At 40.3% G+C, this 24,697-nt stretch overlaps 1 protein-coding gene across 3 annotated transcripts in view; it reads left to right on the top strand.

Moving 5' to 3' along the window:
• Window positions 1-8,696, top strand: part of epha8 (eph receptor A8) — a 130,622-nt gene extending 121,926 nt beyond the window's left edge. For all 3 annotated transcript variants that reach the window (XM_047583639.1, XM_047583638.1, XM_047583637.1), the window contains exons 17-20: window positions 2,647-2,796; window positions 2,907-3,097; window positions 3,986-4,144; window positions 5,697-8,696. In XM_047583639.1, the coding sequence (XP_047439595.1) occupies window positions 2,647-2,796; window positions 2,907-3,097; window positions 3,986-4,144; window positions 5,697-5,811 (615 nt within the window). In that variant the 3' untranslated portion in view covers window positions 5,812-8,696. The remainder of the gene's footprint in view (window positions 1-2,646; window positions 2,797-2,906; window positions 3,098-3,985; window positions 4,145-5,696) is intronic.
• The last annotated feature ends 16,001 nt before the right edge of the window (window positions 8,697-24,697 follow it).

Below are 24,697 nucleotides of genomic sequence, written 5' to 3'. Positions count from 1 at the left end.
TATGTGCGCTCAGAGGCCTCCTGAAGGGTAAAAGGATCGTAGATTGCGATATTGCAAACCCAACAGCATCATTACATCACACCTCCAGTTAATACGTGATAATTGTTGAAGATTAATAGAGTTCCCGTTACTGCCTGGAATTTTCTGCAAGTTGCACAAAGCTGCTTATTTTCGTTGAGCCCAAAGTGGCAGCAAAGTCACTTTGAAGAAGCTGAAGGTATTGAGACGACGAGGTATGAGGTAGGAGAGGGAATTTCACTGACTGTTTAGTGACACGTCAAGCCTCTGTAATGGGCTACATTTAGAGAGTAACCTTCGAATGTTTAAAATAACCCACTGGGAGCGCTCTGTTTGTTTAGGAAGTGATGTATCCATTTGTCAACCTAATTAAGTGTCACTTTTATATCAAGAGTAATGCAAGTAGTTCACATACCTGCTAACATCTGCAAGTCTATTCTTGGCCCAAACACATTTCCACACTGGCTCTCATTGATGAGTCTCCTTCTCATGAACATTTAACATTTAGTACAGTCCTTAGCGAGTACATCATGTTGCATTCTGCTCCTATTATACTGAGCCCAGAGTTGCTTCCAGTCCTTGGCACTGGTGTGTGAACCATAGACAGTGTAAATATGGATGGTGAAACTGCCCGCCAAAAGTGAAGCCAAAGCAAGTGTCAGGCTGCAGTATAGGAAGCGTGGTCAGGTCATTGACATCACGGCTCCACTCAGAGAAAATAGGTAAAAAAATATATCAACCGTAACAAAATAAAGGATGTTTTATGCATAGCTTTAAAACCACAAGCTTGAATATTGTTAATAATATCATCAGTGGTATTTTCTAAGACTTCAGACTCTCCTCCGCAGACTTAGAAGACAGAAGGTGGAGCAAAATATTACAATATCTACACATTAGCTGATTGGTCAACGTGGAACAGTTTGAAGCAGTTCCTGTCTGGTTTGCAGACACAGCGGTGCATTGCAAAGTTTACACATCCAGCTGGAGCACCTTTAGCAAAGTTTGCAAATTCGCCGCCCCTCGGTCGACCGCTGGCAAGCTGGATTCCCAACTGCTTGTGCTGGTGGAGGTGGAGGACAGCGTTTCAGTGGTGTTCCAAGCAGGTGTGCGGCCAGGTCTTCTTGGAACTGCTGCCGGGTCATGTGTGCCTGCTGCTGGTTGGCACACACCTCCTTGTGGATTATGAAGATATCCAGAAGATGCTGGAACACTGTGATGGTCCACCTCTTAGTTTTGCAGTGGACTGATCTGGTTCCAAGCATTTGATCAGAGGTGTCAACTCCTCCCTTGATGGCTCTACTTGTTGTGTTCAGTCTGGGGATGGAGGCTGGTGGTGTTGCTCACCATCTCTGATCCATCAGATGCTGCCCCTTGATGCCCGTTTGTCCAGTGCATTCTCTTTTGTTTTTGGTCTTCTGAGACAGGCGTGATGCCCTTCCCCATATAGAGGATGTATTCCACTGTGTATCCAACAGCTTCAGCCTCCATTTCATTGGCTTTTCAATCATATATTGTTTTATGCCAAGTCTGGCCTTGTTGGCAACCATCCTCTCATCCACTGCCAGGTGTTGTTTGGGGTAGTAAAAGGACAGGCAGTGGATGCGGGCCATCTCCAGGAGCGTTCTGACCCGAAGGACGCCGTCACTTTGGATCACTCATGTCGGGGTTACTCATAGTGAGCTGGAAACACTCGACTGTGACAGATGGACCTCAGACATGTAGAGCAGCTGACCAATGAACTTATTCCGCTCATCGGTTGAAAACGGTGTCCAAACAAACATTTTCCTCTTGGAAAATGTTAGCTGCTGCTTTTTTGGTTGGTGCATTCAACCAGGTTTTGGAGAGTCTCTGCATCAGCAAACTCGCAGAAGATCTCACCTGGCCCAGATTAAAAGGGAGTTGAACACCAGGGGGATGTTTGGGGAAAAATCTAGGGGGAGTAGGAACTGCCTCATCGTCGTCATCGTCGTCGTTGGAAAACACAGGTTGTCCTGTGTTTTCCAACGTTGATGTGGTGGTGAGTGGTTAGTGGAGCCTCGATGGCCTCTGCTTCCCTCCCTAAGATAAGATAAGATAAGATAAGATAAGATAAGATAAGATAAGATAAGATTTATCCCACAGTGGGGAAATTCGCATTGTTGGCAGCAGCAGTACAGAAATATTCAAGACACACACAAACAGTACACATATAATATGTATGGGAAAAAATAAAATATGAAAGACATATTGCAAGCAGAATACAAATAAGATATATATATAAAAATGAGTGTACATATATATACACATCTATCAGTTGAGGATACAGGCAGTGCAAAAAAATATAAATATATATATATATATGTATGTATGTACTATACTACATACTAACTTATGTGCAGTGTAACTTGAATTTCTCCTAATCAATAAATAGGTCGTGTTTTCAATTAAAAGTGTTCAGTTTAAATAATTCTAATAGTAAAGTTGAGCTAAAACCAGGAAACCTTTTGCAAATGTTGCAAACAACGTATACTAGACACAACATTTGCACTACTTGGCACCATTGTGGCTCACTGGTGTAGAGATATATATATTTAACATATTGGATGCTTTCTGAATTTGTCTCAGCTATATCAATCTTTTCTATGACAGGGCGGAAAAATCCCAATTCGCTGGACAGCCCCGGAGGCCATCGCCTACAGGAAGTTCTCCTCCTCCAGTGATGTGTGGAGCTACGGTGTGGTCATGTGGGAGGTGATGTCCTACGGAGAGCGGCCATACTGGAACCTCACCAACAGAGACGTGAGCCCTCGTTTGCTGAACCAAATTCCGTTGTTACCAAACTAAACCGCTATTTATTTTCGTAATCAAGGCACCACAGTCTCATGTACGTTTTTGCTGAATGTGTGCAGGTGATAAAATCAGTGGAAGAGGGCTACAGACTGCCTGCTCCAATGGGCTGCCCCGCTGCTCTACACACACTCATGCTGGACTGCTGGCAGAAGGATCGCAACGAGAGGCCTCGCTTTTGCCAGATAGTCACTGTTCTTGACAAGCTAATCCGTAACCCAGAGAATCTGAAGTCTATGGACACGCTCTGCAGGTGTGTGGGCAACTGAATAGATCCATATTTGCGGCGACGCAACATGGGTGCATTGTGTCACATGCCAAGGGCTCTTTTGATTTAATTTGGCCGGACAGTTCGCCAACATTTAATCAAATATTGGTTCATGTGATTAGTGGATTAAACTGCAAATCAAAGCAAGGCACTAACTGCGTGGTGCAGAGGAGATGATCTCCTGGACAATATGTGGTGACAGACTGTTAGGCTGCTAAGTAACTGCCCCGGTGTGGGAAGCAGAGTAAATCCACTCTTATCCCGCTGCTATCAAACATGGCCACAGTGGGATAAAGTTGCAGCCTAAAGTTTCCCTCAAAGTTCTGTGGCAGATGAAGCGAGCGGTCATGTTCATTTTCCAATAAGCTCATCTCTGATAGACGCGTTGTGCGTTAAGTAAAAGTCTCGCTGTGATATTGACATTGATCCAGGAGCAGGTTTGAGAGGACACCCGGGCTGAGGGTGGACCTGTGTAAATTGCTCAGTTCAGATCCCAGTTCCTCCCAAGTCAGTGGTGCGTGGCAGAGAGAGCAAGAAAGAAAGAAAGAAAGAAAGAAACAGTAGGTAGACGAGGCAGAAGAGAAGGGGGAGCGTTTAAGATTTCTCTCTCCCTGTATTAATCTACCTAAAGCAGCCATCCTGCAACCACAGCCACCACCTCTTCTCTATCATTTTAACTGCTATTGATTTTCTGTCTCGCTTACTTGCGCATTTCTAAGCCTCCTTTTCCCCCGGTCGCTCTGCCCCCTGCTCACTTTTTGATCCTTCTCGTTTTCGGACTCTCTCCAACTAATCTTTTTGTCTTCCTATTCATCTTCCTCCATCTCTCTCCGCCTGTCTACCGCCATCTGTCTCTCCTGCTCTCTGCCACAGTTTAAACAGTCCTCCGCTGATGGAGAGAGCGATCCCAGACTTCAGCAGCTGTAACTCAGTAGATGAGTGGCTGGACACCATAAAGATGAGCCGCTACAAGGACCACTTTGCTGCAGGGGGGTACCACACTCTGGGACACGTCATAAGCATGAACCAAGGGTGAGCATTGACTGTGATGGAGAGTGACAGCAGCTCAAAGGTGATGGTAGTCTGGCTGCATCCTACATATAATCTATTCTGCCTGCGTCCTACACACTAGGGCTGGGCGTATTGATCCAAATATCGATAGTATCAATCCCAAGGCCAGTATCGGTATCGGATCGATACTAGCGTAATGAGATCGATACTTTTGTTACAGTTTCTCTTCTATACGTCCAGTAAATTACTCGTCACAGAGTTCATGCAAGTTCACCTCCCCTCCAAGTTTGTGCACACCAGGAGCTTCTCCATCCTCACCTGTAGCAAAAGGTGTGTTTGACTCTCAAATCCTGTCAAATCCTAGCATCACAGCAGCATCGCACAGCTGGAATTGATGCCGTTGTTAAAATGCGTCAGTACTCAGAGGTGAAGAAAATTACACGGGATGCAGACTCACTTCTTTGGTGGAAAATGAATGACTCCAATTTTTATGTTTATTATTTACATTGTTGCTTTTGTTTTAGCTCAACTGATTAATGTTACTGACTTTTACCTTGTTCTTTATTTTGCACTAATTAATTTTTTTTTTTATCTAAAACAGTAGTGTGTAGTAAAAGGGGAATTAATTCAAATGTATACTGCTACATTGTTTTATACTGTAATTAGTTAGGAAAAACTAGTTTATTTGCGAAGTTATTCAATGATGTCGTTTCAGGAAAACATATCGGTATCGACGATACTAGCCCTGTATTTACTTGGATTGATACCAAAATTCGCAGTATCGCTCAGCCCTACTACATACAGTCTACACTGGCTACGACTTACGTACCATTTACTACACGCTACATACCATCTACTCAGGCTATGTCCTACATATAATCTACTCTAGCTACACCCCACACACCATTTACGCAGACGACATCCTATATTAGTCTAAGGCAAAGTTCCAGTGAGTATCTTAAGTTCTAGCTGATAGCCAACACTATGAGTAGGTCCTGTGTAGTTTAACTTAAAGATCTTAATGGAAAATCATTGCTCTTAAATTCAAATGAAGCTGAAATACAGTGTCTGTTTGTAAATAATAGACATGGGTATCATTCGTTGTTCCTGTTTAACCCCAACTTTAGAACCAGTACTTTAGAACTGAAGGAGCAACTTGCACGAGTGACTAAACCTCTTCAAGAAACTCTAAAAGTCCAGTTGTTGTCTGTTGTTTCTGCTTATTTTTTTTTAATATAACATGACCTGGGTGACAAAGACCCTTTGCAGAGACACTTCACCTGGCACAATCAAATTTGAAAGAAACTCAATACAGCTCTATTCATTAATCACCAAATTTACGTCTCATGTACTGAGCTCTACAGCGGGGGCAAATAAATGAAATGAGCAAACAATATGAACTGTGGTGGAATAATGTGGGTGTGAATAAAGTAAATCTGTTTGGATAAATGAGCAGTTTTCTTAAGTTGAAAGGAAATGTGGGCCCTGGATATCATGTTTATTCCACTAGAGTATGAAAGATTGCTCTGCCATGGATCACTAACGTATGTATTTCTGTGCATGTGCCATGTAGGGACATCCAGAGGCTCGGGGTGACGCTGATGGGTCACCAGAAGAAGATAATGACCAGCGTCCAGCTGATGAGAGCACAAGTCCTCAACAAGAGTGTGCCGTCAGTGCACGTATAACTCTGGTGCTGGGGTTTCTTTCTGCGGAAATCTGAGGAGCTTCTGTAAAGTCTAGAGAGACTCCATGGGAAAACAAGTTGATATATGGGACCTTTACAAGACTTGTTCTCAAGAGAGTGAAGAAGAAAATGTGCAAGCTTTTAACTACGGAGCAAGTAAACATGACTCCTTTGGGACAAGTCCAACTTTTCTTTTTTTTTTTTCCTTCCTGATTACATTGTCTCAGTTGAAATGTTTTTATTTTATAAATGGAAAGACTGCCTTAAATACCACAAATTATTTAAATGTTATTGTCTACGAAGAGAAGATAATTTATCAGTCATGAGTTTATCAGAGTAATATGATTTACTAAACCGGGCAGAAGCAAGAGTACACGGAGTGATGTCACGTGGTCGGGGTGGGGGTGGTTTCAGACGCTCTGATGACACTCGCTGCGTCTCTTGCAGTAGCTGCATGAGGAGGACGAGGCCCAGAGTGAGGCTGGTGCCAGGGAAACGTGGAGACGAGTGAGATAGGGCTCACCTGAGTTGCCAGATCGTCTCCACAGCGGAGAAAACCTATTTCACCCCAGGCTATTAATACCAACAACAGGCACATTTCTCCACCGTCCAACCTTGATGAATGACCCCGGGAGAGCCCCAGAGCCCTCTGCCCAGTTTGAAGCCGCGCGGCGCTGCAACTGCTGTACTTGGAAGATGTGTGTGATTCAGTTACAGTGCACTTTATTCTACAATCTCTCTGTGTTGTGGAGGCTTTGCAGTCGTGTCACAGGTCTCCTCACAGGGGCGGCAGAATGTCACAACGTCGGTCCTTAAGCAGTTTTTAAAAAACATTACAGAAATCATGAATAATTACATAATATGAAACCCAAGAAACGAAACACTCATTAGTGTTACAAGAAATAATGAGATTTCTCACAAATTTTTGTCAACGTGTCAGTATACTAAAAAGATATATTGAAATAACATGCAATATGTGCATATGTATGCATAATATTAAAGAACAGTGGTATTTTTGTTATACATTGTGCTAAATACTGTATCTGATGCATTAAAATACAGCAGGGATTTCCTTGTTGTAGGAAATTAATTCAGAATACAGTTTTAAATTAGGTTTTAATGTTAATCAAGTGTGTTTTAAATGCACTTTAAATGCATTTTTATTCTTGGCCTTGAGAAAAGTAGTTTGACATATTACTTTTAGTTCTTCAGTTTAGCGGGGAAGAATATGAGAAAACACCGACCCCAAAGTCAAACTCAGTTCCACTGGCTTTCTAGTTCAGTTTTTATTGGAAAACGCGTTTTAAATATATTTAAAATATATTCCTAATACATTTAAATATATACGTTGTTCCTCATATCAAGTCAGGCATTCGCTTTATTTAATTCAGAAATACAGTTTCATGCAGCTTAAAGACATTTTTAAAATGCTAATGTAAGACTCTTTATGTGATTGAAAAAAAAATCACATAAAAAAATGACTCACAGGAGGCTAATTCGTTTATTGACACCTAGGTGGTCATGTTAGCTCTTAATACGCTACCAAATGTTTAAGCTAGGTGTACAACAGAAAAGTTAGCAAGTTAGCAATCAGCTGCTAAAAATACCTAATTGAAAAATCAGTCGCATTCATTTGTGATAAAATCTTTATATCCATGAAAACTAGAGCAAATTTCATGTCTTCTAACAAAAAAACACCTGTTTTACAATGACTGCGAACGTCTCCAATATGGCCGCCATTTTCCCACCAGGTGTGACTACCACCAAACCCAACAGTCCAACTACTGGAAAACCTGGAAAATGAATTTATTATACGTATCATATATACTGACAAATTTGGCATATGAATTATATTATACATTTTATATTTACTTCAATAATCCCTTAAATGTAAATCCTTGAAATCCAATAAATATTAATCAAGTCTTGGTAGCCTGTACATCTTTTTATAGCTTGCAATTAAAATTAGACATCCATTAGTGCTAATCGTCCAATATTCCCAAACTGCCGTCTGAGCATCTTCTGAATAATATTTTGCTAGGAGGGTTGTGTTACACCTGAAAGCTCTCTTCTTATTCTCCTGGCATTTATGAACTAAATGGAACAGTTTAATTTTGTTTAACTTTTGGGATCAACGTCAGCACTAATGCTATTTCGTGCAATAAATCTGTACCCCCGAGTACATATCTGAACTTTTTTTTTTTTTTTTTTTTTTTTAAAGTTTGTTTGTGTGAGTGCTGGGGATATAGAAACACATAAGCTACACAGACTGTAAAATAAAGTGTTACTTCTGGTTAAATGTAATTACACTGTTTGCCTCAGTGTTTGCCGAAAAGGTGAAGAGCGTGTATGTAGAATGTTTATATCTGAACACTCTCAAAAAGTACATAATCAGTCCTAACTTATACCCCGTGCCATCAAGAGAATGTCTTTTCTTGTGCAGCTCGGTAGGTTTTCCTCTAGATAGTTGATGTCAGTTTTTATTAGAGAACAACCTCATGATCTTTCTTGTATTATAGTGACATTTCACTACCGGTTTGAAACGAACCATGTGTGTGTGTGTTTTTTTTCTTTAGGATGCTTTTGGAGACACTGGACTTGAACTGAAAACCCATATTTTATAAAGTTAGGATATGTTTTTGCTAGATGAATTGATTTTTAATGTATACGGCGAGTTCAGTCACTGGAAGGAAGAAAAACAACTACTACAACTGGATTTATTCACATTTCATTATTTATTCATGCTCATTTGTTTTCCCAGATAATACAACTCTGAGAGATTTTATTACAGTTGATGAATCATCCTTGTTGCTAATGATAAATCATAAATGTGCAAACTGTCCATAAATACACAATAAAGGAACGTTTGTCTGTGTGTGACTGCAACTGTGTTTTTTGACTATTTGTAATGCAGCTGAGTTTATATCCCACTGTACTAATTAAAGGAAGCTGGAGTTGTTGAACATAAGCAAAAAAATTGCTTTATTATCTTTATATTCACCAGGTTTTTGGTGGAGACCAAAACTAAAGCTAAAATTGCAGAGATGTCTTAGTACGTATCCACTCTAGAAATCTAGACTACATTCAACCCTGGTGCAGTCGTCATGACTGTATGGGATATTTTTCAATGCATCCATCTTGACAAACATAACAAACATCAGTGTGAAGACATAAGTGCGTCGACATTGTGGAGATTCTCTGCAGGAGCACTGCATCATTTCAGCAAATTGCCTCGTTATTTGTAATGAATATTTCTTCTGTTTTCTGAAGGGGCAGAGGTCAAGAAAATTAATCTCGGACTCATCTCTGACAAAGCTTGGTCACATTTATATTCAGAGACACTGCCTTCATTACTTGAATGTTGGAGTCTCTTTTTTTTTCAGTAAATTGCTTATTTTTTTCTGTAGGAATGAGCCCTGATCGAGCTCGGAATGAACAGGGAAAAAGGCCTGATGAACCTGTGTTTGATTAATTGTTCTTTCCTTCATCTTCTGCATCATTTTTTAACCTGGCTTTTAACATCTGGACCATGGAACAATCCTACACCATGAAGCTACATCAATTCATATGGTTGACATAAAAGCTCAAGCCACGAGCATTCGATCCCTAAATATTAAAATATATTAACGGAGATTCTTACACAAAGACGTAGTAATGCTATACCAGTTAGGAGACAACAGGCTAATTCTACTCATTGGAGTTTTTTTTTTTTTTTTCCAGTAAATTGCTCATTTTTTCTGAGGGACTGAGCCCTGACCCAGCTCTGAAACATAATTTCTAACTCAGAATGAACAGAGAAAAGGTCTGATGAATCTGTGTTTGAGTAATTGTCCTTTCCTTCACCTTAGGAGGGCTGTTAAGAGATAATCCTCTCCTTGGTGAAACAAGACTTAACACAACATCATTAATCTCATTACTGAGGCCGCGTTGCTTTGTTGCAGCTGAGTCCCATGTCCAATTATCGGCCTCCTCCCCGTCCCCGTGACAATGGTGAGTCCCTCCCATCGCTGACGACCATCTACATTGTCCCTTGATTGACTTTCCTGAGAGTGACGACAAATATCGGCAATCAAGGACCCTCTGAGCCTCAGCTTCGCCCCGTCCTGGCGTCCCCTGGAAGTCCCGCGGCCGACCGCGAATGGAGCGCAAAGCCGATCATAACAGTGAGCGGTTTTAGCGTTTCTTATCTCCTCACAGCAGGACGGCATCACGAGGGAGCGGCAGACAATACAGATGGATTTAAGGGTCCGTTGTCAAGTTTGCTCCTGCTGTTAAAGAAGTGCAATAATAAAAAATCATTAACAAGCCCTCAAATCTGGGTAAATCAAATCTCTGCACGGTCATAATGAACAGTTTGCAAACAACCTTGGAACAATGCATGTGTACGGCTCGCGGTGTTGTAATTCCACCAGTGTATTTCATCAGGAAAACTGTCTGTGAGCGAAGACGTCGCTGGGGACGGCCTCGTCGGTTCACTCCATGGTCCTTTTTCTTCCTTATTATTTCTACTTTGCCATGTGGGGACTTTCCCTCTAAACAGAACACGTAATATCTTTTACCTCCACTATTTCACAGCACCACCAGACTTTCATTGTATTGACCTGAGACCTCTTCTACACAAAATGTAGTTAATACGGGTATAAGAGGCAAGGGAGTTAAATTGCAAAGTGTTGAGTAAGTCTGAAGCAGTTCATTGTGTTGTTTTTGTTTTTTTTTAAGAAAGAACTTGACAACTGAAGCATCGGCTCTTGCGCACAAAATAGCCTGACAACTGGAGAAGTACCTGCTCATAAATGGCTTGTTGTTCCAGGAGAGACTGAGGATTCCTATGAATTTGGTTTCCATTGCTGATGTATTTCCGTCATGTACAATCAATTTTCTAATCAAGATTTAAGTAAGACGTCAGAGAAGCAAGCTATCGCAGTGACAGCGATGAGGTGGACTGGATGGAGAGAGCATTGCATGGAGAGCTGTGTCCTTGTTTTTGAAAAAGATTTCGTTGAATGCAACCAGACGAGTTTGCTGACACTTAGAGCTGTCTTAAAGTCAAACCGAGATCCACAGCTCATTCAAATACATTCATGCTAAAAGGACAAACTGTGCACTCCCGTCAAAGGCCGTCTCTCAAAAGACTGACAGACAGACAAAGTAGCTTCTGACATCAATGAAGTGCTTTCAATAAACATATCTTTTAAATTAAGGCCAGACGAAATGACTGATCCTCTTTTCCTCAGACTTTTTAGAGAGTAACAACTGGACATGAGCGGAGGTACATATTAAAGCTTGATTAACCAGACATTTCGAGTATATTTCAGACAAAACGAAAGAACCATAACTCAGTAAATTAAATTAATACTGATACTGAGGGCACAGAAGAAGAAGAATTCTTTTGAGGAGCTTTTGCAAAAATATAGTTATTGCTTCACAGAATAATGATGTAATACAAAACACACACACACTGAAAAGTACATGTGTCATGAGTGTTTTTGCCCCCAGTGTTCCTCGTGTTTTCATCTTTGTATCCCATTTCCCATTCTGTTTTCTCTCTTGGATTACTTTTGTTTGGGCAGTTAATTTGATTTCCCTTCCACGAGGGTGCAGTGGTTTTTTTTTGTTCCCGATTTGTACGTTTCATTAAAGTTCTTTTGTACCCTCCACATTTGATTCCTTCCTCCCTGATACAGATCGACGCACACGTAATTGTATTAGATATTAGAAACAGTGTTTACACAGTGTAGATGGATGCATCATTTTTATGGATGGATGAAAAAGATAAATATACTGTTACTGTCGAAGCCCCTGTAGCAACAAACCCAAGGAGCTATCGTACCCGGTCCAGAAGATAATATTTTATATCTATCACAGTGCGGCAGCGTGGCGCTCTGAAGCTACATTAGTCCATACGGTTCGCATAAAAGGATAAGACACAAACATTAGAGCACTAAATACTATATTGTAATGGAAATTCTTACACAAAGACGTAGTAACGCTGTGCCAGTTAGCAGACAACAGGCTAAATCGGTTAGCCTACTGTTCCACGGTAGCAAACTCAGCAAAAAGAAAACTTGTTAAAATATAAATGACGACAAAGCTACAGCTAACTACCAGTTGGTTAATGTACAAGCTAACATACACTGAAAATGTCAGTTAGCTAATGCTAATACAATGTTAAACATGCTGCTGTTACTTGGCTAAGTTAGCCCCTTGATTATTTCATTAGTCTCGTTTTATTTTATTTGAAGTCTTGATAACAGCGAATTCATACAACATACAGATAACGTTAGGAAACTATGCTGTACACTGTTAATGTCTTATTAGGAATAGCGTTGTATTGGCCCCAGATGGTAAAACAGTCCAAGGAAAAGTGTTTGGAAAAACAACCGCAAGTTTCATGGATTGGAAAATTTTAAATTCATCTTCTGTACAAACGATTTCTGATAGTACATCTGAAAAAATAAATCATGGCTTATTTTAAATAAATATCCACTCTGGTTGACCCATGATTTGGAGTAATTTCTTAATTTTGAGTTTGACATCACTGCCCTACAGCTTCCAGAGATATGTGCACTACCAGAGTAAAGGCCAGTCGGGGGGTACAGTGCGACATGACAAACAATAAAAAATAAGGAAAAGTAACATCTAATCAGGATTAATGTCATTTTCATAGTGTCAAAGCCACCACGTAACATTAGGAGCTGGGCTCACAGCAGGCACTCAACCTGAGTGTATGTTTTCTATGCATCATTTTCCTCAAACACTGTGATATTATGCATATATTCATGGCTTAATGACGCCACTCTGCAAACAGGCCATACATTATTCATAAGGTAGACAAGCTAACAAAATAAATATGAATGTGTCAATTTAAGTGCAACTAGAGATACGTAAACATAACTCTGGACACTGGGAAACAGGGCTGTGGACATGGACAGGTGTTAGTTCAGCACAGAAAAAGTAAAAGAAACAGTTGAATCTGTTGTTGCACAAACTGAAAAATGTACTGAACTGTGTATGGCACAAGTGTTTATCTATAACAACATATGTATGCCGATGAATGAATAATAATCACCGTGTAAATGTTTGCCACAGTATAACATATTTAAAGCTTTGCAAGTCCAATTATTCACGTGTTTGTTCTGAATGAATGGCATTCAGTCATTATATTGACACAAAGGTTTAATAAGACACCGCTGCTTAACAGTTTTCCTCCAGCGGACTAAACGCCAGCATGCTTATCCGAGTTCAGTTACCAGACACGTTTTAAGGAGCAATCATTAAGTCATTAGACTGAAGGAGGGAATGTCATTAGAGACTCCTAAGTTCTTTGTATGAGAACCTGTCCATTGTGGACACTTCCTATAACCTGCTTCCTTCAAACTCAGATACTATAAAACTAATTTGGTTAATGTGCATAATTTTCCCTTAAATTACATCAACTTTAACTTGAGCTTTGATGCAGGAATCAATCTACATAATCAATAAAATGGAAGAAACAGAATCTCTAAGATAAACTCTTGACAGTCCCATAGGTACTAGCCCATTTAAAAAAAAGAAGTCCGCTGAGTTGTTTGGGTTGCTCTCATCTCACGCAGCAGTAAAAGGGAGACTCACATCAGACGATTCAACTTAGAAAGGCGAGTGCTGGACTAAATCACTAAATAGAAGCTGAACAAATTCAACGATTAAAGCTCTGCAGGAAATGTCCACGCTCGCAGAGGATCAAAAAGCCATTTGTAGACAGATCATAGATCAACCGACGCATCAGTTCATCTCAGTTTTGTGTAAACTTACATCTTCCTGTTATTGTTTGATGAACCAAACTGGTTTTTGGTATTTCTGCAGCCTAAGCACAAAAAAAAAAAAAAAAGATCTGAAAGCCCAACACCAAACGGAAAGTTAGCAACTTCTAAACACAGCTGAGAATGTAGACTCTAAAGAGACATTAAATATTCAGATTTATGGCCAAAAACAAGTTCAGCTGGACACAAACACTCCCAAGTCAACTGCTAATGTGGCAACACTGTGATCCTACGAGAACGATGCCAATGTAAAGTCATCTGTCCTCTGACAGCTGACACTGAACTGGAAGCAGGTCAAAGGCCGGATACGAATCCCATCGCAGGATCTCAAAGAGGGAGTACAAGCTAGAATACACAAGAACATCCCACAGCTGAGGGAAGTTTTACCTGGAAGAGAGGTCAAGTCGATGTCAAACGCTGGTCGACAATTATCGAAAATGCCCACAAGCAGCCGTTTCTGCCAAAGGGGACAACCTTTAGCAAAAAAAAAAAAAAAAAAAAACAGAAAAAGAAAAAGACTTTTGTTGAATAAATTACTGAAGAAGCTTATTTCCCTTGTTTTGTTTTAGTTATCTATACACACAAGAGATAGGATGTTTGTCTGAATCCAGCTGAGAGAGTTAACTAATGGTTGGCCAGTGGTTTATTTGTTTCTGTTCATGCCTGTTTATGTTGATTTTTCAGGCTGCAGTGGCAGCAGACCCTTCAGTCACTGCCTCCAGCTCCATCCTGAGGCATTCTCTGGTAATATGCAGGCTGATCCCTTGGGCTTGTTCGGGGGGTTCTCCTAATCAGCCTGGACTACCTCCACAGGGAGACATCTGAGTGACATCTTGATAAAGTGCCTGAACCGGAGCGGCCTCTCCAAGCACACTGTAGGAACACCCTCCAAAGATTAATACATGCTGCACACCTGCGAAGGAAAGTCCTCTCAGCGACAGTATCTGGTTTAACACTTTCATTATTTATCCAAAGCTCTGATAATAATAAGCCAAAGCAAGATGCGGTGAGGGGTCTTGTTGCTGTTTTGGTTGCAGGCAAATGTTTTGGCTCACCGGCGGATGCAGATTGGCTCTTTCCTCCAAGCTAAAATGTTGTCATAATATGTCAGTCACCTGATTCCTCAAATTTCTGAGGAGGTTGCAGAGATGGAAAGCCTTGGACGTTTAAGAGCTGAATTCGGTCATTTTGCAGCTAAAGATCGCAGCAGTTCACAAAGACAACAAACTGAGATAAAAAGGGAGTGAATGTTCCTCTTGTACTTACTGGAAAAGTTTCAAATAAATCATAATGTTCCTCCACATCTGCAGGTTCACTGTTAAAATCTACATTAACTTTGAGTTTACAGTAGCATAAAAAGACCTGGTTCTTACATTAAATTTAACCAATATGTTCATTTCTTGATCTGTGGTTCTGCTCTGTGACTCCACCAGAACAGCTTTCCATTTTCTCTGCCTGACAATAAAGTGGAACCAATCAGGTAACTTTTACAGAAATGAAAACAGTCTGTACTGGTAGTCTTTGGGATTACTACTTGAGTTGGCTGTTTTGAAGGAACATAAATATAAATTTTACAAGAAGATTGGCGTTTGACTTTGTGAGTACCACATGAAGAAATCTGGGAGTAGATGAACATCGAAAACAGTTCAGATAAGTCATAAATCTGAACTTTTTAATCACAGGGATTATATTTTAAGTTATTACCGTTTGGGTTGCCGCTTAATGGGAACACATCCTTGCATTGTCTCTATCACTAGCACCCAACATAAGCTCTGTGCTGCGTACCTACTTGTCACCTAAACTTTGTTACTCTTCCCTGACAAAAATTATAGAACTGTGAGCTGCTAAAATAAATATTTTATCCTGTCAATTCCAGTAGCTACTGAACGTGAATGACCTTAAGCTTAGTGCAAATAACTCATAGAGATTTCACAATTATCTGCACAAGACACCCTTGTCACACCGTGGTGAGGGTGTCTTGTCTTGGGGTTGTTTTGTCCTGTCATTTCCTGTTCTATTTTGAAAAGTAACTCTCCTCTCGTTTCAGGTCACTTGCCCTTCCTCATGTGTCACCAGTCTGATTGTCTTCCCTGATTCCTGATTGTGTCCACCTGTCCCCTATTTCCCTCCATGTGTTTAAGTAGTCTGTGTTCCCCTTGTCTCGTGCCAGAGTGTTATCGTCTTCAACCTGTTCTCGTGCCTTGTTTCATGTCTTCAACCAAAGAAGTTTCAAGTAAGCCTGTGAATCCTCTTGAAGAGAGAGTTTTTGTTTGTTAAGTCTTTTCTTAGTTAGATCCTTAGTCCTGAGGTTTTCCTCCATTCGGAGTGTTTTGTGTTATTTTTTTGATTTGTTTCTTTGATTTGAGTTTTCCTCCTTCTGGAGAGTTTTTTTGTTTTCAGTGGTCAGATTAGCGTCTAGGTTTTTTTGTGGCCATTTGTTTGTCCCTCTGTGAGGGATCTCTGAGGAATCCAAATAAAGCCTTTTGTCATCTCTGCATTCTGAGTCCTGCTTTGAGTCTCGGCCTGACAACCCTAAGATGTTGGTTATGAACAACTGGACTAATTTACTAAACAACATGTCCCTGGCAGCATAGCGACAAGTGCGTGGCTAAGGAGGAAACACGCTAACTGGGAAGCATGCTTGCATGCATTGGTCTACATATGCAGGACAAACCATAACACTGTTTCGTAGTTTGATCTTGTGTTTGGGTGTGCGGGTCATGGTTCAGTCCTGCATCGTCAATCCTCTTCTGTTACCTGAACCTGGGTTTGTATCCTCATCCCACCCCTTTCCTCCCGGAGAGACAGAGGTAGCTGGGACACCTGACCGACACAACAGTGTATTTTATTGAATAGCAGTAAAAAGGGCTAAGCTAATCTCTCAGTGGTTGAAAGTCTCACTCCAGGACACTGGACCTCACTGTTAAGCCACTTGAAAACCCCAATGATGTGCCTCATACTGCCTACTGCCGCTTTAGGCTGGTTAGTTGGTGTCTTCTTGTTGGCTGCTAGTTGGTAGCTGACTGCTAGCCTGCTGGTTGAGTTTTAGGACTGGGCTTCTTGCCACAAGGGACTGTAACACACTGTGTAACAATGAATGCAGTAAAACTGACGTTTTACTTTTCAGGATCAAAACAACTGACGGTCTTTTAAACGCTGGAGCATGAGCTCCTTCTGGAACCTTTTCCCTTTTTTTTCCCCTTTCTCTTATGTTATCTGTTTCAAACTAATGACGTTATTATAACTTAGGGTTCAGGAACTTGAACCCATGCCTGTCTATAAAGCCCAGTTTTAAGCCCCTCTCTCAGTTTTCTTCCTCTTCCATCTTTCATCATTCAGAAACCAGGGTTTCAAGGAGCTTCCTGAGATTTGACCCCACTCTGAGTCCAACTCCCTGATCATCCATCTGCACATCCAATCCCTCTCATCCCGTCTCTGCCGATAAACTTCCTTGCATCGATAAAAGTGTGGTCTTTGTCAGAGAAGCTCCAGTTGTGTATCTCCGTGCAAACAGAGCCTCGCTTTTCAAGGAACCTTCATTTAAATTATTTAAAATGAAACAATGATAAAACTGGGTCAGTACTATAACATAAACATATGTTTAACCTCCAAGCGTTCGATACATTAGTTCCGTGACTTCAAAAACATCCGACAACCAACAAGAAATTACAAACATAATTCATTATGAATTATTCAGATGCTAATGAGCAATGCTCTGTGACCACTCACGGGGCAAATCAAATTAAACAACAAATGGGGGAAAAAAGCTCCCTCAACAAATATGATTACAGTACTTTGATAGGTCTAATGAGTTTAGTTTGTCACGGTGGTGTGCAGATAGAGGAGCCGCGATCGCTCCAGTCACACACGATAGTACAGCAGCGAGCTGGTCAGAAGCTGTGCTTATCCCAAATAAATGCCATTCATCTATCTTTGCGGTATAATTGTTTGGACGTCTGAAATTTCATGACCCAGCTCCCGTGCAGTTTTTTTTTTTTTTTTTTTGTGGAAGCAGCATCAAATTAAGCCGTTCACAGTGTAATCGCGTGGTAACAGCAGGAACATCAATGATCTGCCTCAATGCGCTTGACATCAAACACGTCATTCATATCAGCACTAAATCTGACAATGGTCGGGAAATCAATTGTGTGAACGTGTATTTTTATGGATGTGTGTACAGTTTGTGTATTTGGGAGCAAAATCAATGCATAAAAAAAAAACAAAAAAAAAAAACACACAGACTGTAGTGCTTCCTAACCCTGTCTGTCCTCTTCCCTGCAGCCAGGACAGCTCATCACTTCATCACACCACCGGCTGTTTCTGCACAATAACAAGAATGCTATTAACATATATGGAAATGCTGTGTGAAAACAAGATGGTACCCCTTCCCTCATGCCCGCTGTATGCACCCGTCTGTGTGTGCATGTGTGTGTGCGTATGCCTGAGAGTGTGTTTTTGCATGCGTGCCCGCTGTGTGCACTCGGATTCTGTGTTCAGAGGGAATTGCTCGCTTTGATGTTCTCCAATGCAGGCAACTGCTGATACCCCTATTAGCTTGCACAGAGCTGATGCAAGCTGCGCCCGTGCTAGTCTCCAAAAAAACTGGTTCATTGCAATGCGAAGTGGAGCAAGACAGAAGTAAGCTACATTCAAGTGCAGCCTGGGGATGTTAGCACAAAGAGACAAAACCACACACTTTATTTAGGAAGATAAGGCTCGGGAATTAACATGGTGATAATGATGATGATAAACTCGCTTTCCTGCGACACGCCAAAGGGGTAGTGCTGAATCAGAGAGGGTTAGGAGGTGGGTGTTGTTTGGAGGTGAGGAGATAGGAGCAAAGTCAGGGAAAGAGAGAAGCAAAGGAAAAGTTCAGGGGAGATAACAGGAAGTGGAGAGAAAACAGCGGAGGAGATGAGAGCAGGTTGATACTGAGGAGCTGCATAGAAAAGTTTTGCTTCAAACCCAAAGTGTACCAACACATCAGAGGACTACAAGAGCGGTGACTTGCCATGGGATGTTTTTACAATCCGTGTTTCCAGCCGTGAGGCAGTCACACACCATCCACCTAGACATAATAACACAGTTATTCAAAGTAACAAATTACAAAGTTGTGTTTTCTGGCCAAACCTCCGTAGCACTGTACTGGTCCCAGTCACTCTTATATATTAATGAAAATCTAACTAGAGGCATTGTGATCTATGCTGTAACCACATGTCTGCCATGAATCCAACTTTCCAGCTTTCCAGAATTAGTGATGTTCACCACCAACGATTTCCTTTCCAATCCGATACTGAGTAAAATTCAGGCTGGTATCATGATACCGATCCAATACTTACAAATACACTCTAATGTGTCTGGTAAATCTAAAAAATATCTCAAATCATAGCTTCATAAAGAACACAAGACATCAGTTATTTATTTATTTTAAACTAGTATAAGTATATTGAGGTAGAGGCCTCATTTACTATATAGCTGAGCTAATATAATGACAGAAAACAGAAATGCTGTTTCAAACAATAAAATAATAAGTAAAATAAAAAGACCATTAAAAGAAATGATTGTTTAACTATTAAGAACTTCTATAAAATGAAAACTTGCATCTCAGTTCTGACCCTGTTCTCTCCTCTTCTGTTCTCCTCATCATAAATGCCTCATATTCTGTGTTGTAATTTAACCTGAGGTGTTTCACAAAGTTTGTTGTGTTTCCACAACTCTATAGTTTAGTTACTTACACTGTGCTCCTACATGACCTCGAATGACGATCGTATCGATATTTTTATTTGAGAATTGATTTTAGAGCATAAAGATCTGGTATCTGAGGCATCGATATTTCAGTATTGATCCGCACATCCCCATCCAGAATCCGCCGCTGTGTTCCTGAATGGCTAAGCAGCATAAATGCAACATTTGTGGTTCAACTCCTGGCTGTCCGGTCCCTCGTGGCATCCACCTCTGTTATATTCCTGTCGCCATCTCTACCTATTCAAGATTATTTAACCCTCCTATTATCCTTGGGGTCAATTTGACACGAATCGAAGTTCATCATTCAAAAAATAACAGTAGAGGGAAGGTCAACTCACTGGTAGCAAGGGGTTATTTATGTAGTCAACAAATAAATAAATAAGTGTCTGACCCAAAAACCTGGTCAACAAGTTAACGTTAATCATTTTCTTGAGGGGAAAATGTGTTAGTAACATTTGAGGATAATAGGAGGGTTAAATTGACATCACGACATTGCTACTTACACCAGATTGCTTCCAGGTTTTTAAGACAGTATGATTAACAATCCATTTTTTTTTTCAGTCATTTGGCATTTGGGATTCATTATCAGGCATGTTTTAACCAATAGAGGAACAAAAAATAAACCTCTGGAAGTGGAAAATGAAGTGACAAAACGGATTTACAGATGACATGTGTGACTACGTTGCCTTTCCCAGTCAATTGCTGCATGAAATACAATCCAACTGTTTGATTGGCCCCAAATCTTTGTATCAGTATCAGTTCACAAAGCAGCTCCAGACTAAGACTAACTATACTTTCAGCAATTTTTTATACATGAAATTGACCGTTTGAGCATCGCAATAGTAAACTGCTCAACTGATACTTACCTCTATACTGTACCCGTGGAAATGAAAAGCTAAAGTGTTGAAGGTGTGGTCCAGTTGAAGATAAAGAAAGCCCTATCGTTTCAGAGGCAGGTGCCCACCTCCAAGTCACCCCACTCTGTCCTCGCCCTCTTCCCCCCGCTGCCTTGCTGCTGATGATGCCACACGTGCACAGTTAAGCTGCATCAGAATATAAATGGTTAAACTTTGAACTTGCAATTCAGCAAGGTTTATTTGTCAGATATAAGCCCAGAGTGCCTTTCTTGCAATGAAAAATACCCACAAGTTAGACTTCATGGACTAATCCAACTTGACAGCATGCTTAGTGTGATGGGAAGTTCAGATGCCCAAAGCCAATTGGAAGGAAAACAAGGAGAGGAAATTTCAAAAAAAAAAAAAGAAAAAAAAAAAAAACAGACAAGAGGTGACTTTCAGAGTTGTTTTGCTAAATGAACAGCAAAAACGTCTGGAAAACTGTGGCCCTGGAGTAAGATGGGGAGGTGTATTAACGCCCAGAGAGTTGCACTGATTTTTTTTTTTTTTTTTTTTTTGCATTTCAGGGAAAGGTTACCAAAGATTGCTTTAGGGATTGTAGAAAGCACACAAGGAGAAGAGAACACCTTCAAAAAAAATGCGAAGAGTTGGCACAAGACGGCAGAAAGATTAAGCTGCAACAAAAATCGATGCAATAAGCCGAGACGTAATATTGCAATGAAAAGCTGGTACTGAGAAGACTGCTCGCTGTTGTCTGTCATTTCACAATGTGTCGTCTACAGCTGCCAGCGCCCGCAGTCATTTAAACTCGGCACGGACTTAAAAGGCTGGACGTGGAGCAACTGATAACAGCGGTTATCGGTTTGAACTGCTAGAGGGTGAAATGTTAAATCTGAACACCAGCACCTTCTGTGTGGATTATGAGCTACGTTTCCTGAATTTACCTCCTTTTGAATGACATTGATTCAGCATTATTACAGCTGGAGATATTGCACAGTGAGTTTAATATCTGTGGATGCTGGGTTCTCCATTTTAAGGCACACACACATTTTTTTTTGTTCATGCGCCCACTTTTGTTAAAAGTGTCCATGAACAAAATGTGACCTGAATAGTTTAATGTGGTTAATTATTAAATTTTACTAGAATTGAGGCCTTGGTGATTCATTCATTTTTGCAACTACACGTCTTTGGACGGGCCAATGCATTCAAACCCGGCTCAAATTTGTTGTGTGGACCCCAGGAAGACTAGCGACCATTCGGTGGAAGCTAATGTGGATCCTAATTAAGAATAAAGAAGGAATAAAGAAGAACCCAGAAACATCTTGATATTTGGTTAGCATCAATGCTAACCTCACCACTGGAGCGCCCCTACTGCAGTACAACCAGAAGCAGATCCGCCAAAATACAAACGATACAAAGACCACCAACACACACATACACACACACACACACACATCCTGGCCCTAGATTCAACTTTCCAGGGCTTAATGGGAAACCTGATTTTCAAGCAGAGCCAAAGGCATGTCGCCCTGACTAAATAACGCTTTCCTGTAGGGGGTGGGGGTGGATGGGGGGAGGGCAGGAAGGGTGAGAGGAGGATAGAGGAAGAGTTCAGAGAAGTAGAAATGAATGCAAAAAAAGGGAGATCTCAGCATGAACGAGGCAGGATAATGAATACTAAGAGTTTATGAGGATTTCTGGGTCAGGATCAAAATGAATGGCACGTTTCACATTTAGCGGAGAAGCAGAGGAAAACAAGCTGATTTGTCTCGCGGTGCGGAAGAGCCTCAGCGCAATCGAAGGGCCACTTTTCTACTGTGTTCTCGAGGCTCGAGTGGAAGGCGGAAATGAGAAAGACTGGATTGAAATAGATTTCAACAATATCACATACTTAAAAGATGTTGGAAAAAGGCGTTAATGCTTTAGGATTTAGAACATTTAATCAAAACCAATAAATGCGTCATTAAATACATACAGATATATTTTACTTTGGAAAAATTGTTTATTTTCCCCGTTTTTTTGTCTGCACCACTGAGAATATGAAATTAAACATCAGTGTTTCACACCAGGTAGCGTGGTTTTGAATTTGATTTTGCATGTGAAAAACTCATTTATTTACTCTTGCTGCACAGTGTGTGTATGCGTCATGAAATGACTTTATAGCAGCTGGACTTCTGAACAGCTTTTGGGCTAGAAACCATCTGGAAACTGGATCTGGCAACTCAGCAGGTCATTAAAGCACAAAAGAACTAATGGCATAAAAGAAGTAATGGAACTAATAATGTGGCTTTTAAATACTCTGAGTATTAAGTGGTGATTAAACTTATCCTCGTATTTTATCATACAACTTAACAACATTAGATAATATCAATAATAATATTATATATTATACTTAATTTACGTTTCTTGTTCTTTTTTTCACATTTTGTTGTGACTCTATGTGAAGCAGAAGTTTGCAGGAAGTCAGATAATCCATTAAAAGATTTAAATGAAAGCTGAACATTTTTTTCTACTAAAATATATTTTTTGGTGTTTGTGTGGCTGAGAATCAAAATCTGCATCCATGCAGAAAAATAAAAGTATGCTCATATAGCTAGAGATACTGTACATGCAGATGAGAACATATACGACACACTGAGACAGACAGAGAGCGTTACTTTATGCAAAAGAAATGAATAAATAAACACGTATGCACTGAAAGCCTGCGCCTGTATCAGCAATTTATACATACATACTGTATGTCGCGTGCTGAAGCCTCGGTGAAAGTTTGCGGTGAGTGTACGGGCGTTTGCGTGCGTATCACCGTGTCTCGGCAGCTCGCGTGTATGTGTGAGCGCTTAGCGTGTTTTCCTAGCGTGGCAGTGTGTGGAATGTCCCAGTTTAACCACAGATCTTGCCAGTGCTTTGTGTTCACAGCATGTGATGGGACCCCCGCTGCTATCGGAGAGGAGAGGCAGGAGAGAGAACACGCCAAGTGGAGCAGTGTCTCACGCACACACAGAGCAACGAAAAGATACAGACAGGAGAAAACCACAATGTGACCCTGTCTGTGTAGCTGGTGCATGAGAAGGTTATGCAGCATTGGCTGGTTTTCAGTACATTTGATTGAAATAATTTTCTTTTTCCCGTGCACACTGGCTGACAGTTTAGATAGTTAATCATCTTTGCGTAGTTTAAGCTCCTTAAAGGTCTGTGTTTTTCTTCAGTGAATAAAATATGTTTTATTTAAATTTACCTTATTCCAGTCAGGGATTATCAATAATCTCATGAGATGTTTTCTCCTCCATAACCCCTCTCTTTCAGTTGCAACTCTAGGACTGGGAGCTCATTTCCCAATCCCAAAATGTCTTTATCTTTTATCCGTGCCACGTCCTGTAAGAAATAAAGAGTAATGAATGATCAAAATAGATCTTTCTTATACTAACTTCACAATTATGACTTTTCTTAAATTACCATTCCACAGTCATGGAGTAATTATGGAATAACTGAGAGACAATTAAGTTATATATTAGACTTAAACAACATTGTGTGCTATTTACAGATATGTATAAAGTAGTAGAGACGCAGACTTGAGTAAAAGTACACCTACTCTATCACAAAAGTGACTTGAGTAGAAGTTGAAGTGTTCTTTAAGCACCACACTTGAGTGGAAGTACATACACTACAGGCCAAAAGTTTGGAAGCAGCTTCATGTTTCTGTTCATAATCCAGCCATTTCTACCAAACAGAGTTCTATGTATTTACTGCATGATCAGACTTTGGTTTTATTGATATGAACAATTTTCCTTAATTTACCTTTAGGTGTAAACTAATGTTACCAGACTATTGGTGAATAAATGAAATCACAGTTTACATTATTCACTATAACTCTTTGGCTTTTGAGAGTCTGAATATAAATATCCTTTGTGGAACGAATGCCTCCTATATGCCAGAAGAGGTTACTATGAAGAAATAAAAACCCAAATACCTGATAATTATAGTAGAAATGTCTTCTGATAAGTTACTCTTCATATAATAATCATGTTTATTCTGATGCAAACTATACCAATGAAACTATGATCTTTTATGTACAAATCTGATGTTGCTTTCAAACTTTTGGTCTGTAGTGTATTCAACATTTTTTGTACTTAAGTAGTTGTGTTATGTAGTTAGTAAAGAAAGCAGTCAAAAGTTTGAATGTCATTGTCTATATTATTTCAAATGTTAAACCTAAAGGACACTTTCCTTGGCTGTAGCAGCGGTACAATGACAGGAATGTACAAGATAATAGTGATGTTCGATACCAGTGATTTCCTTTCAATTCAGATTGGTATCGGCGATACCGGTCTGATACTTTGTGTAAATACACCATAAGTGTCTCGCAAAGGTAGCGTATTTCAAATCACAGCTTCATAAAGAATACAAAACATCAGAGGATTTTTTTTTTAATTTATTTTAAAGTAGTGAAGTATATTGAGGTGGTGGTCACATTTACTATATATTCAAA

This window comes from Mugil cephalus, chromosome 4, assembly GCF_022458985.1.
Source record: "Mugil cephalus isolate CIBA_MC_2020 chromosome 4, CIBA_Mcephalus_1.1, whole genome shotgun sequence".
Classification (NCBI taxonomy): domain Eukaryota; kingdom Metazoa; phylum Chordata; class Actinopteri; order Mugiliformes; family Mugilidae; genus Mugil; species Mugil cephalus.
The sequence above is the reverse complement of the archived record's forward strand: the minus strand, read 5'-3'. Positions and strand labels throughout refer to the sequence as shown.